Raw genomic sequence first — 14914 nt, 5'->3', positions numbered from 1 at the left:
TTTCATTCACTATATGAAAATATGTGTGATGGAATATAAGAAAAAAAAGTGTTTTCCTAAAAACAAATATTACAATTTATGGATTTTTAGACAATTGGATGTATTGTTAAAGTCATGACAACATGACACAGGCAAATTTGATTTGACATTTGTACTTAATTTACTTGACTTAATGGATTATATATATTTTTTTCTGTAGATTTTCCATATACATTAAATCATCTATTATGTTGATCATTAATAAGGTCCAACAAATTTTATTCTGCTTATTACACAGGTACTTAAATAAAAAATTACTATTAATACAAATATTTTATTGAATCTTAATTATATATTATAATATTCATATTATTTTATCTTATTTGACCACAGAATGCTGTGATTGACCAATCAGAAAAAGTATTTGATAGTGTTATGTAATAAAAGGAAAAGTTAGGAAATGATTGTGGTTAGTTTGTGATTTTATGTTTTATTTTGACATTTTATTTATTACAAAGAGTTGTTTTATGTGCATTTACAGTATCTTCTCAAAGTGCATAAATATATATTTGACACACCATAATAGCAACATCACCATACCCATTTATCCACCTCTGACTGGCAAATGAATTCAATTGAATTAAATGTAAAGGGGAGAATTAAAAAGATGCAAAATCGCAGTTGTGTCAGTCAAATTCACAAAATATAAAAATTCAGAAGCTACATTTAGACGCAAGCACACTTACAATTCATCAAAGAGCTGCACTTTATTATACAGTAGGCCACAATAGAAACATCCAAATATGAACTTCTAAATGTCACACTTTCTTTAATTACAAATAATCACTTCTCAACAGTTATACATATGTTATAAACACTTAAGGCGCCTTACATGTCGCCAGTTTCCACATGATTATGGCACAAGAAACACTGAAATATTGAAGTATGGATTCAAGTTTTAGAACCACAGGTTTTTCAGATGGACAAAGAGAAGATGGCTATTTGTTTCCCAACAGGAAAGAAGTCTGAAACCTACGTTTCACTGCTTATTATGACTTAAAGGCAATGTTTTTGTATGAAAGTACCCCCCAAAGAAAACTGGTTTCATACTGCCTTCCAAAGCGTTATAATTTCACATCTAAAAATCAACAACTTCAAGAAATTAAAGTGAGCTTAAGAGATAAGCAAGCAAATATCAATACTTATTTCTAGTAGAAGTAAAAAAAAACTAAACAAAAAGACTGAATATGAATAAATGTACTTCTTTCAGTCTCTCCATGAGATGTCTTTTTTTTTTTCTCTCACCAACTGCTATGCACAGGATTGTGGGATATTGAAGTGCACATCTGTGTTGAATTCAAAAACTGAGATAAAGGCATCTTAGTAGACAGGACAACAAAGGGTTTTCAGGTTTTGGACTCAATTATTATTTGTCCTTTTTTAGGAAATAATGAAGCATTATGTGAACCCTCTTTTCATGCATTCAATGAACCCCAAGGTATGAACTGCGTTAGAAAATTGAAAAAATTACTTTATTTTAATATTGACTAATGGAAAAAGACTGAAAGAGCCTTCATCATTTAAGATGGACTTTAGTCACTATTACAAGACAAGGGGATTTAGTATTTCCTGAAAACTTTCTCTGTTTGTGTGCCATTAGAAACTAGAAAGGCAGAACCTTGTAACATTCACACACACACACACACACACACACACGTGACGTGGAGGTAATGTCTAGCCCTCTGGGTACACTCTGAAATAGCAGTGTGGAACAAACACTCATAACATGTGTGAACCTCATTAATTAATATTTGCTAATGAAAACACTCATTTAGTTGTATTCTTTGTGAATAATGACCATCAATAGCCCTGACTGTCCACACTTAAACACTGTAGGCTAAGTATGATAAGAGAAAGGCAGCATACACACTCACACATACATATTTGAATTGCTTCATCACTCCGAGTCATTTTGAGTTATATACACTGACTGAAAAAGCAAAGTCTCTGATTTCTGATGTTATCACCATTACCGTTCAAACAGTTCTCGAGATATAGGTCTAACATATAGGCTGTCAAACATGTTTTTTTTTTTAAGCATCTTATTAAATAAATAACAGCCTGAAAAAAATTAATGTTAATTTATAATATTGTGCATATATTCAACTATTATTATTTAGGCCTACTTCTTTTCCAACTAATGAGCAGACTCCAAAGGTGAATGTGTTCAAAAGCTGTTTTACCAATGTCTTCGCCTTTGAAAAACTTCTTCGCCGATTATATAAAACTTTCAACATGAATACACTTTCAATATACCTTTTGGTGTGCTTTAACTAGCCTACTGTAATAAACGGTAAATTGTGCCGTTTGAAATGCCGGTTACAAGCGATCTGTCACGCCACATTTAATAGCCTCAAAATGGCATTTACCGTTTCAATTCTCATTTAAAAATAAGAGCTAAACCTTTGATTTATCAAAAAGTAACATAAAACACAAAATCTAAATTCAAGTTTGTTTTGCTTAGAATTGCGTTTTTTCCACAAATGGCTTACTGCGCGACTTCCGACTCGAAATAATAGCCTAAAGCACTTCATGTATGCTTTAAGAAACGAAAGAAGAGGCACTTTATATTGCAAGACATATTCGAGAAAAGTGGATTAAAGTCTAACACGTACACATAGAAACATGGAAGATCAATTACCTGAAAATTCCTGCAAGCATATTCACACTTACTTCACATTATTATAATCTGTTACAGTGAGCTACGAGTATCCATTGTAAGAAACATCAGCGAGCTCTGAACAGGCAAAAGAACACACGTCTTTCGGAGAGACAGGCTTATGATTAGCAAATAAAGCCTCATCTTAAAGCCGGTAGACTAAGATAATATTCTCTCACAGGGGAAGACTGAATAGTCAAAAAGTGCAAAATTTCACATGAACAGAGTGCTCAGGTAGCACTTATACATACACTTATACATGTGCGAAGAACTCTCCAGAGGGCTCCAAGTAAGAGTTACAATAGAGAAATTCATCCGCTAACACTTTGAAAAGTATTCAGAGTTAAGAAAAACACCTCATATTAATAATACAATAAAATAATAATAATAATCAAAATGGCCAACAGTCAAGTTGTTCACAAAGCAAGTCTCTACAAGGCAAAAGTATGGAATAATATTGCTGTGCCATTCTTTTACTTAACTTTAAACTCCGCTTAAGCTACTTGAGAATTCCCAGAATCCCTCTCTTTATATTCTTACAGAGGAATGGTCTCAATGTATTCTTCTAGATCTACCTTTCCCCTAACCTCCTGCAGGACCATGGGCCCCTTTGCTGTTTTCCACTCCCCACTCTTCCTCTCATCCATGTTGTCTGCCTCTCTCTCTAAGTTATTTCTGCCCTCCCTAGGTGACCTGGCTTTGGCCACACTCCTCTCCACCACCTCATTTTTTCCTGCCTTCATCCCTGTGGATCCAGTGGCTGGAATGCGCTTCTTCTTGGGTGGCCCCCAGATGAAGTTCTCGGGCGGTTGGTAATGGCGCTGGGCGAAGCGGAGCAGGGCACGTCTCTGAGCATGCTGGCGCAGTGTGTAGACAAAGTATTCCAGTGCGCTGTGACGCATGTTGGGTAAAGTGCCCTCCACCAGCGCCTCCTCCAGCAACAGATGCACCAGAGGCAGCTTGAAGCTTTCAAAGCCCAGTTCACCAAGGCTCTTCAGAATGCGAGTAATACGCAGGTAATTGTGCTGCGACCTGGAAAGAAAAGAGGTAATAGGACAAAATATAGGATTCAAACAGTGGCCAACATTTCCAGTTAAAGTAATATTGGTTGTTGACAGAGGAGAAACTGTTTTGACATTTTATTTTTGGTAAATTGTACTTTGTAAGTAAGGGTCTAAGCAATATATTATTTACATACATAAAACAAACAAAGGCTGGTTCAATGGGATTTTGGGGGGTGTTCTCTACCACTTTAGCTGAAACCAGTGTTAAACAGATTAAGATTCTAGCTTCACAACAGCATTTAGTGGATTATATTTCTTAGATTACATTTCTTTTTATATTGTTATCAATACCCTTATACAAATATAAAAATGCTATATTGAATGTTGCAATGCCCTTTGGTTGTGACTATAATAAACTTGCTTAATCAAATATAAACAAAATAATAAAATATACAATATATTTATGTATGGGGTCTTGTTACACGTATTAAGAAACCTCCACATAATTGGGTCTCAGTACCGACACTGACATTGGCTACACTTTAAAGGTCATATATACTGTCTATCTAGCGATTTACCTATCTAGTTAGAATTTGTAAACATTTACATTAAGTCATTTAGCAGACAATTTTATCTAAAGCGACTTACAAACTAGGAAATAAATGAGGTATAAATTTAAAATTTTTGTCTTAGAAGGTCAAGTAAAAAAAAAAAAACTAAACAGGTGGAAAAAGTGACTAAAAAAAGTGTATAATAAGTGAAAAAAATTAGTAAGTAAAAGAAATCTGCAGTATATCCAAAACAGAGTAGGCATACATTTAAAATACTTTATTTGAAAACAGCCCTGAATATAGTATCCAGTGTTGATTCTCAAGTAAATTTATCTTGTTTCAAGAATAGTTTAGGCATCTTTGCGCAGCCTAGTTAAGGCTGCTCTGTGCCTGCTCAAAATTCAGTGTAAAGATGCAATGCTGTGTAACAGCTGGACTAAATTATGCCTGCTCAGATTCAGTCCCTGTAATCAAAGTATACGGCTGTGTAAATTAGGGCTGTCCCCTTATAGTCGGCTAACCGTTAGTTGACCAGAAGAGGCTTAGCCGATCAAAATTTTATTAGTCGCAGGGAAAAAAAAAATCACAGAAAGTGAAGTTACGTAACGTTAGTCTGTGACAGACAGATTATTAACTGCTGGTCTGTGCAGCACATTGGTTCATCAACCTCAAATGTGGTTTATCATATGAAACATATAAGTAATAGCATTATAACATAGCCACTCACTTTGACATTAACCTAGAAAAATGTGCGCTATTCATGTGTTAATGCGGAGAGTGGAAGCTGAAGAGTAGCGTGGTCACTGCATTAAAGTTAACTTGGATGTGCCGGTGTGATCATTTGTGGCCATACAGATAAGAGTAATACATTTTTTGAATCTGTAAAAAAATTTGTGTGCCCTCACAATAACAACAGAACATTGTGCTTTTGTAAAATAATGAAAGCAAACAGGGTGCGCTTTCTGCCATCTCTGTGAACTATAACTATATATCTATAGAAAGTGAAATGTCTACTTTTAAAATAACCAATTAAATTATAATATAAATATTTTCAGATAATGCAATCTGTATGAAAGATGCAAGTCCACTATGGAGATGATGAGTCATAATAATGAATTATGATGTTAAGGCAGTCTTCTTGCTGTTTTTCTCTAAGGCATTCATAATCATTACTACTTCGGTGTGCTGTGGCAAGCTTAACATGTGCACTTAAGCGCTGATAGGCTATAGGCAACTAAAGGCTCGCTATGAATTCTATGGTTTATTAATAAAAAATGTGATTAGGCAACTAATCTCTTCAAATGAATGACTATTAGTCATTAGTCAGAAAAATCTTTAGTCGAGGGCAACCCTTGTTTAACTGCATTTATACCACCTCTAAGCAGCATTAAACAAGTGTCTGTGTAAAGACACCTAAAATGCCACTGCAGAAGAACTTCTGAGCCACCTTTGCAGTGTCAATTATATATGTTTACTGGACGACAAGCCAAAAAGGCTAAATAAAAACTCATCAAGAAGTTTTTTTTTTCCAGTGTAAGAGAGGAATACTCTTAGATTACTAAAAATGACAGCTTTTTGTAAAGAGCCATTCACACTGCAGATAAAGTTCATCAAGCGTTGTATCTCTGCAGTGTAATGTAAGTGTGTCCTCTATGGCACAGTCCTGGGGCAATGACACACAGACAGACACACACAGTCATCTATGTCTACTACTCAGCCAGCCTGCTGCACTGCAGATTTTCTTTCGCTCTCTCCTTTCTTATCATGCGTTCATCAAACTCGTTTGCAGTTCTCCCTTTCTGCATACATTCCCTGATCTAAATCATAATTTCTCTAAATGCAAAAGTTTTTGCATCCTGTTCTGTTCTTCTCTGTTCAACGTCCTCTGTGTGTCTGACCCATTTCTCTGGCCCCTGCATAAGACAGTCACATGACGGTGCAGTCGGGGTCAAGACTGTGAAATTGTGTTGCTGGGACAGGAGACTATAACTCCCTGGACTGAATCATGCTAAATATGGCAGGAGAGAGGAGATGGGATACTAGGAGTTCAGATTGTCATGGAATGTGAAGATAACTGGAGCAGATGAAGTAGAACATAATGGGAAGAAGATAGAAATTATAGAGTAGAAAGAACTTTTAAAAAAAGACAACTCACTCATTCAGGTGCTGGAAGCGATCTTGCCAGTTTGGGGCCCGAGCCACATTCCCGTTTTTATCCATGAGCTTGATTCCAAAGAAATCCAACATGATCGTATATGCTAGGAGGAAGCGTCTCTTGGCTTCTCGAGTGCTTTGGAATTCCTGTTGAAAACAAAAATGTGCTTGGTTTAACCAAAGTGATCTGCACAATGACTACAGAAGGTTATTTAAGGCTGAATAAAACAGGAGGAGACTAAAACACTGAATGTGCCACTTCCCTGAACCTATTTATGGATGTTCTGACACCCCTGACTAGGTGGTATTACACCATCAAAAATAAAGGATCCAATTAGAACCAAAGGTTTTTACAGCCTAATATATTAGGAGATTCAATTTTTTTTTATATGTACCAGCCTTTAAGGACTGAAAAATCAAAATACTGATTTAAAGCACTTATTTTTTTATTACATCCAGATAACCATACTGTCAACTCCAGGCATTATACAGCAAAAATAAATCTAATAAAAATGTAAAAGATGAAAGTTATTTTCTTTGAAGAACCTTGTTAAAGAGTATACATCGTCTTGACTGTTTCTTCATTCTTGACTTTAGCAGCATACCTTTATCTCATCCTGAGTGAGTTCTTGAGCATAAAAATTTAGGCCTTGTTCTCTGAGTGGGAAGAGCCTGTAACAGCAGAAAAGAAATGTTAGGATATACCTCTGAATTTATCCTTATTTATCCATTAGAGACCTGACTGAGAACTCAGGATAAACATTTGCAAATAAATAAAACTACACTGTAAAAATGACTGTGATTTTAACGGTAAAAAACTGTGAAAATGCTACAGTACAAACCTGTTTACTGGTTAACGGTAATTTCCTGTAAACTTTACAGGGAAAAACCGTAAACTTACGTTCCCAGAATTCTCTGCGTTGCATTTTAAATTTTGTTTGAATTTGATGTTTTTTCTTTGAAATAACTATGTTTCTTCTTAATTTTTTCTTATCTGTTATGTTTAATAGGTTTGTATGTTACATAAAATGTTGTTAAATTAATGTTTATTGCATATTTCAGTTTAATGAGTCTCACCATGATGGTGTTTAGTGCTTGTGTGAATGACACCGTGCACCTTCTATGTATCTTATTATTTAAAAGCTGCTTGTGATGGGCTTTGTTTCACCACATGACTCTCTCATCAGCACCTGCTTTTGGTGGTTACCAGTGTAATACAAAGGTACAAAACAGATTTCAGTGCTTCAATAAGTTCGTATATTAATATTATATCAGTTAAATTATGGTATTAAACTGTAAATATAAAGTAAAACCGTTAAACATAGAACAGTGTAACCGTATTTTTTACGGTATAATTCTGGCAACCACAGCTGCCGGTTTTTTACCGTATATTTTACGGAATATTTTTAACAGTGTACATAAAAATGCTTTATTACTGTATATATTTATTCACACACACACAAATATATACTGTATGAAGGACAACTCGCAAACCTTGGCACATCTTTTATTCCATTCTTCTGCTGTTTATCTTCTTTCTCTGAAGCCATGACATTCTGGCTGGCTGCCTGATATAGCATGCAAGCTTTCGCTGTCATTTCATCTTAATTTACTTAGAGGCGAAATGCTAGCGATCTGTCTGCTTGAACCCCTTTGTGTTTTTAAATTCGCTAATTGATATTATGCAAGTAGCCTTGCAAGCATACAGAGTGTGAAAAATTGGGAATAGGGGGGAAATAAGAGAAGCTAATCACTTTTTCCTCAACGGGGGTGGTGTGCCGAGGTACGACTGGCAGCATATGCGTGAAGCTTGATTTTAGAACGGTGTTGTTATTTCACGCGGGCTTGGGGCATCATGTCCTCCCCCTCTTCCTCACCCTCAATGCTCATAATAATAGCACAGGCAGGAACGAACAGGAGCTTCAGCTCTGGAGGTGAGTGAGGTAACGGCACCCTAGTGACAACTTTACAAGAGCACATGACGTAAAACCTCTGTTTAACCTCCGTACAACCTTCAACATTCGCTGAATGTTACATTGCCAGCAGATACAAACACCTCCTGGGTGACGTAGGTATTGTATAATATTTATTTTTAAAATTAATTAAAGTTTGAAAAAGAGGATGACTAAAGCACGAAACAATAAAAAAACATGACGTCAATTTCTAGGCCAACCCGAAAAGGCTAATTTTAGTTGGGGTTTTTAGGACCGAGTAGAATAAGGTCTGTGTTTAACATTAATTGAGGAGACATTTATGTCACATTCTGCTAAACTGTGTGCTTTAAAAACGCTGCTAACACCAGCAGCTGTCAAGCTGATCAAGCATGTGCTTATGGTATATATATGAAGTCCCTATTTAGCAACTTTTTTACCTAGTAACTTACATTTTTAAGCACACCGTTTTAAAAATGTTATTGGTTATAGTTAATAAAGATTTCTATTTTAGGGACCAATAAGGTCAAAGGGAAATGCTTTATATTTTTCTAGTCAGTAGTAGCATGAAGCAAATGCAGGAGACACATTTTGTCCTTCATTTCACAATGTTCAGTATTTTTCCATGTTGACCTTGAACAAGTGCCTCTTTTATAATATCAACAATATAATCATCATCGGAATCCAAAAGAGTGGCTGAGTATTTCTTTTAGTCACATACGAAAATACCTCTTCATGTCTCAATATATACTACAAAATGTTTATCAGTATTTAAAGCTATGATGTTTTATGCACCCAAGCAGCTGGATGCTGTTTTACTATAGTGCCTGCAAGGTTTAATTAATCATGCTTGATTTAATCTAAAAAATTCTTAGAAAAGCTTACATACATTTCTATAATGTGGGCTGCACTTATCTCCTGCCATTAAGATTAAACCTTTATCGTTTGCATCTTTAATGTTAGGAAAATGGACCGTTTAATCAGGAAATGCCCTCAAGTCATAGACATTCCCCAAAGCTTCTTCAGTTACTAAAGAGATGATGTCAGCCAAAGCGGTCTATGAATATTTAAGCAACGTTAAACATTAAAGAAACTTTTATCTAATGTAGTCCTAAGGCTGTCTTTTGTCACCAAAAAGGATGTGATTGACCCATTCACCTGTAGATACCACAATTGTGCTGACTTTGTCTTTATAACTGCCTTTGTGCCCTTTCATGCTCTTGTCTGATCTACAGGATTTGCATCTAAAGAAGATGAATTTTATTTTGAACAGATGGTAAAGAAAAGGATATCTAATCCATGTCTCACCATCCAAAAATCCCTCATGCACATATTAGTTTGCAACTTTCTCTGTTGTTTGAACAAGCAGTGATAATAAGTAGTGCCTCGCCAATAACAATTTGAGATGTCTCAGTTATTAAGCATTATTAAGCGATTATTGACTAGGCACTTTATTGCTCGCAGAGAAATTGGAATATTGTCTTACCACTGAATGTATGTGTGATTGTGCTCTAATTTTTCATAGTCGCCCCTCCATTTAGTGAGAATTTCTTCAATATAAATACCTGTTGGGACAAAGATAAAAATAACAAATAATCACAACAGGCCAAGCTCAGCATTAGTCACTTACAGGGACAGTTTTTCAAAAGCCTATGACTTTATATCTTCTATGGAACATTCAAGCCTTAAAAAGAAAGCAAAAGCACCATAAATGCATCATAATTGTAGTCCATAAGACTTCTTATGAACAGACAAACATTTTAATCGTAATTACTTTCAGTGAGCTCTCAAGCTGAGAATTACTATAGGACCTGATCGCTGAATCACTGAGTTAAATAAATCATTCAGGCCAATGTATCAAATGATTCTTTTAAAAGATTTGATTCAAAATAATGATTAATTCACATATGAGACATGATAGGGCAGCGGGTTGTTTCAGATCAGAGTGCAAACAGACATGTAGGTCATCCGTGACATGGAAACACTGAGATCTCAAGGGAACACAGAGCACAGCAGTGTGTGGGTGTGTGTGTGTATCCTTCTGCCTAAACAGCAGTGAAGCAGACATTCTGCCATTAAATGCTTGCACAACAGATCCAGTTAATTCCAAAACATGCCCACAATAACCAATCAATGGCTCCTGTGAGATGTCTTCACTGTCTGCCTGCTTAAACTGGCCCCGCAGGGAAAACATTCAGCTAATGAAGCGCTCCAGAACCCATGTTCTTTCCTCACACCAGCTGGCATGTGTATTCGGTTGTAAAAACTGCTTTATGTTCATTTAGGTATAAATGTTCTTGCAGGATGCATGTTCATGTCTTTGTGTATTGCAATATTCCTGTGTTTTGAGTCTCACCATCAATATTTTCAGGTAAAATGTTGTAGGTGGGATCAACATGACTCTTGTTTTCTCAAAATCTCTTCCGAAGCAAATTTCAGAATATGTCTAATGTAACAAAGCAATAGCTCAATCAAAAATGGAAATTCACTCATTATTTACTTTAGGTCATAGTGACCCCAGCTGAGAACTGCGAATAAAGGCAAAAACATTTGAGAGTATAAAAATAGTCCTTAAAACTTTGTGAGAGAAACAGAACATTTAGGTTATTTATCAGCCAATTCAACAAGCTCTCAACTCGAGAACCTTTACAAATTCAATTGAAAAGCTCAAAATAACGATTATGAAAAAAAAAGGAATGTGTATATTCTTCAAAAAATGTTAGCATCCCACAGAAACAATAACAGCACACAAATTTGAAGCATGTAAATAATGACAGAATTTTTGTTATTAAGAACTATTTCTTGAAGTAATCAAGGGTAAAATTATTTTAAGATGACTCTCTTGCTCATCTGTGTAAACATGGTTTGAATCTTATTGGATTACCAGCCCAGATCATTATTTGCACCACGTTTTTGTTCCTTAAATGGCTTTGCGTTATTACTGTGAAGAAAATTTCCCCATGTAACAATTAAGGCACAGTCTCATAATGAGAATCAAGGGACTTCCAGGGAGGAAGTTCCTTTAATATAATGGTGATTTAAAAACAATAAAGCAGATTTGTTTGGCCAATATTTTGAACCCCATACAATGCTGTCCTGGAAAGAACAGCAATAATATTAGTTCATTATTGAGGAATACAGGAAATAGTATGAAAAGACAAAAGAAAGAGAACCCCCCAAATATGGTACCTTCGTACACACTAGCAGCAATTCACTCTCAACACATTCAAAGGCTCCAACAAAAAGCACTGAACACATACAAAGAGATTTTGAGTAACACAAGCGATGGTGCTCTTTTCAATCCAAATCACATTGTACAGTCATTAAAACGAAAAGGCAAACACAGACTCACCATCCGGCACCAGGGGGATCTTATTCAGATAAAACCTCAGATTGAGGTATTCATTCGGCTGACGAGGCTCCTTGTAGTTCTGAGCAACAGAATCACAGATTAAAACCAGGATAGAAGGATGAGGGGGGACTGTACATTTGGTCTTTACTATGTTTTCTGCTGACTGTACTGCAATATTAACTGCAAATTTCATATTCAACGTGAAGAGAGTAGACGCAACTCTTTACCGGATAACTGTGTCGATATTTGTACAAGTCCTTTGCGGCGTAAAAGTTCCTTTTCACCCTAGTAGAGGACTCCATCATGTCACCAAACTGTGAGAGGAAAGGAGAGAGAGGAGAGGAATGGTTGCATAGGCAGTGAAAGAGTGTATGAATGACTTCACTCATCAGCATCTGAGCTACATTGTTACTGCTCTTCCCCATTGGGATGCAAAGGCTGTTAGACAAGAGAGAAGAGCTCCATTTTGTACACTATGTGCTTTTTCTAACTAATTCATGACCATTTTTAGCTCTCAGCCTCTTGTGATGTTCAAACACTGAACATCTTTACGGTTGAGTGAAAGCCCAGCACAGAAGTCTTGCTCTCTTACACACAACATGAAGCGGTTTGCTAGTAGAGGCCAATGTTGTACTGAAATGCCTGTGAGGCTTATTAATTAATAATATCATTATATTCACTTCTTCTTATATAATTTTGTATTAAATAATACAACAGTCTTTGATGCAGGGCTCACAAAAACAAAATTATAATGGTGAGTGTGAAAAGCTGTTATAAGGATCTTAGATTCAAAATGAATAAAAATCCAATTTCCTTCTTCCGCTGACAGGAAATTCAACAGAGCAAATTTCCCATGAGGAAATAGGTCACATTGAACAGGTCACGGTCTCAGTGGCCTTAAAATCCAGAAACCAAGAGAGAACATGAGCCATTTTAAAACAAATAACATCGAACAAGGTCAAAGATAATATGCTTTGATCTTACTATTGCTCTGTAAGAAAAGTTAACTCTAGGATACAACACTGGCAAAGAGTGCACAATTTCCTGTTTAATTTAACACTTTTTGGGTACTTCATATTATTTAATGTAGATTATAATAATGTCTGCATTATTTTCTATGACAAATGGTGTGAATCTCAGCGCTACAGTTCCGTTGTGTATTTCACAAATAAAACTGCAAGGGGACTTTTACATTAGGTGCCAATTATGCCAAATCATAGAGGACAATATGTGTAAGGGAATAAATCGTAGAAAATAGTTTTATTCACTGATCTGACGAAAATGCATAACATGATAATACATAACACAATAATACAGAACATGCTGAGAAGCCAAAGGTGAAAGGTCAGCTTCTTCAGATATGGGTCAGGAGCTATGTTTTAATAAAATAAGCTTTTGTTGTGTTTATTTTCTTTTAGTAGTAGTATTATATATCACTAACAATGTCACGAATCTTACATTCAAACCATGTGGTATTTATAGCGCCATGCAGAAAACGGGACACAAATGACACAATAGAGCTCATTACAACGGCGACTGTGCTTGGTATTTAGTCAAAATTTGACCATAAATGAGCAATTTTCAGAAAGGCGCCGTGTTCTTTACAGACGTACATTGCCAATATAATAATAGCTACTACTACATGTTGATAGATAGATTGACATTGCCCACGCTTTAGGCAAGCGCACGCGTGCGGACGCCACATGGGTTCACATAGATTTTAAATACCAACACCACAGTCATAACTACACGCTGTCATCTTTAATTCAACCGACTCTTGCGATTCCTACAAATGCGTCTAACGACCGTTTTCATCGTTTTTGTTCCTCCTTTGTTATCGTTGAGTGCTCGTCATTGATGAGGTACCTGCGGTGATCCGTGATCCAGCTGCTCGGCTCCTCTGACTGCATCCGCCGGGCTCATGGATTCGGAGATGCCGCTGTCCTCCTCCTCTCCTCCCGGCTGATGCTCGTCGCTCTCCGAGTCCGTTTCCCACGTCGAGTCGCATTCTTCCACTGTGCTTGGCTCCTTATATCTCCAGATGCCCATCAGATTGCCCATTTAAACCCTGTCCACCGTGCCTACATAGTTTAAAGTCCTCGTTCGGCTCAGGATCGAGCTCTAATATGATGTGGAACTGGCGTTCGGGTCGCTTTTATGTGACTAATGGGGGGTTTCCAGCGCTGTGATGAGAACACACCTCCTTCTGCCCAGAGATCAGCACTGGGGATGAGGAGGAGGAGGAGGATGTGCTCTGAGCATCATTTAAAAGGCGTCTCTATACTGCTGAGTTAAGGCTGCTCTGAGTCTGCTCTATACACCATGACACAGATGTAGCCAACAGTAGCCTACTGTTTGCAGAAGTAAAGCGTTTCTGATGTTGCATCAGTGTAACCTTAAATTTTGCCATTGACATTACAGAGCATGCATTTTTAAAATGCATTATTTCATAAATTTATTTAAAATAGCTTGGCTTCAAATGTGTATTCAGCCTAAAAAAATTTTTATTGATGTTGAGCTTTATTGATGTTTTTGAAAGAAGTTTCTTATGCTCACTAAGGTGGAATTTATTTGAATACTATACAAAAAAAAAAAAAACTAATTAAGAAAATTATATTTATAAACCTTTTATAAAATTGTATAAAAAAATCTATTTGTATTCTAATATAATTTAAAAAGTCATTTATTAATGGGACGCAAAGCTGAAAGCCGCAAAGTGGTTTAAATGGTTTACAATTGTTTTACTGTTTTTAATCAATTTAATGCAAAATTGCAGAATGAAATTATTAATTACTTAAAAAAAAAAATCTTATTGACCCAAAACTTTCAAACGGTATAGTGTATGGAGCTTATATGTAGCCCTGCCCCATTTCAGCACTGCTTTCCTTATCTTCAGTTCATTTCAAGGCATTGATGTTTGTCTGCAAAACCACCACTGGCTCTGCACCACTTTACCTAAAGTCCTTACTTCAGACTTATGTGCCCTCTAGAAGCTTGCGTTCTGCAAGTGAACGTCGCTTGATTGTGCATCCCAAAGAAGCACAAAGTCACTTTTACTTTTTAAATGTTCCCTCCTGGTGGAATGACATCCCCGACTCAATCCGGGCAGCTGAGTCTTTAGCCATCTTCAAGAATCGGATTAAAACACATCTCTTCCATCTTTATTTGACCCTCTAACTTTAACACTCACTATTCTAATTCTATTCATAACAAAAAAACAAAAC

General features: G+C 36.2%; 1 protein-coding gene across 1 annotated transcript; it reads right to left on the bottom strand.

Moving 5' to 3' along the window:
• Nucleotides 1-1567: 1567 nt before the first annotated feature.
• On the bottom strand, nt 1568-14132 carry ogfrl1 (opioid growth factor receptor-like 1). Its single transcript, XM_059566194.1, has 7 exons — nt 13557-14132; nt 11918-12004; nt 11691-11769; nt 9825-9903; nt 7013-7079; nt 6409-6554; nt 1568-3730 (listed from the first exon to the last, which is right to left on the bottom strand). The coding sequence occupies exons 1-7, from the start codon at nt 13749-13751 to the stop codon at nt 3235-3237; spliced, it is 1149 nt and encodes a 382-aa protein (XP_059422177.1). The 5' UTR covers nt 13752-14132; the 3' UTR covers nt 1568-3234.
• Nucleotides 14133-14914: the final 782 nt, after the last annotated feature.

The sequence above is a fragment of the Carassius carassius genome, chromosome 14, assembly GCF_963082965.1.
Source record: "Carassius carassius chromosome 14, fCarCar2.1, whole genome shotgun sequence".
Classification (NCBI taxonomy): domain Eukaryota; kingdom Metazoa; phylum Chordata; class Actinopteri; order Cypriniformes; family Cyprinidae; genus Carassius; species Carassius carassius.
This window is presented reverse-complemented; position numbering and strand designations above follow the sequence as displayed.

Excerpts from the sequence above, each read along its gene's own strand:
- ogfrl1 (XM_059566194.1), bottom strand. The coding sequence starts at position 13,751 with ATGGGCAATCTGATGGGCATCTGGAGATATAAGGAGCCAAGCACAGTG. Across the intron at positions 11,770-11,917 it reads AATATCGACACAGTTATCCG|AACTACAAGGAGCCTCGTCA; the intron begins GTAAAGAGTTGC and ends TCTGTTGCTCAG. Across the intron at positions 6,555-7,012 it reads TCACTCAGGATGAGATAAAG|GAATTCCAAAGCACTCGAGA; the intron begins GTATGCTGCTAA and ends TGTTTTCAACAG.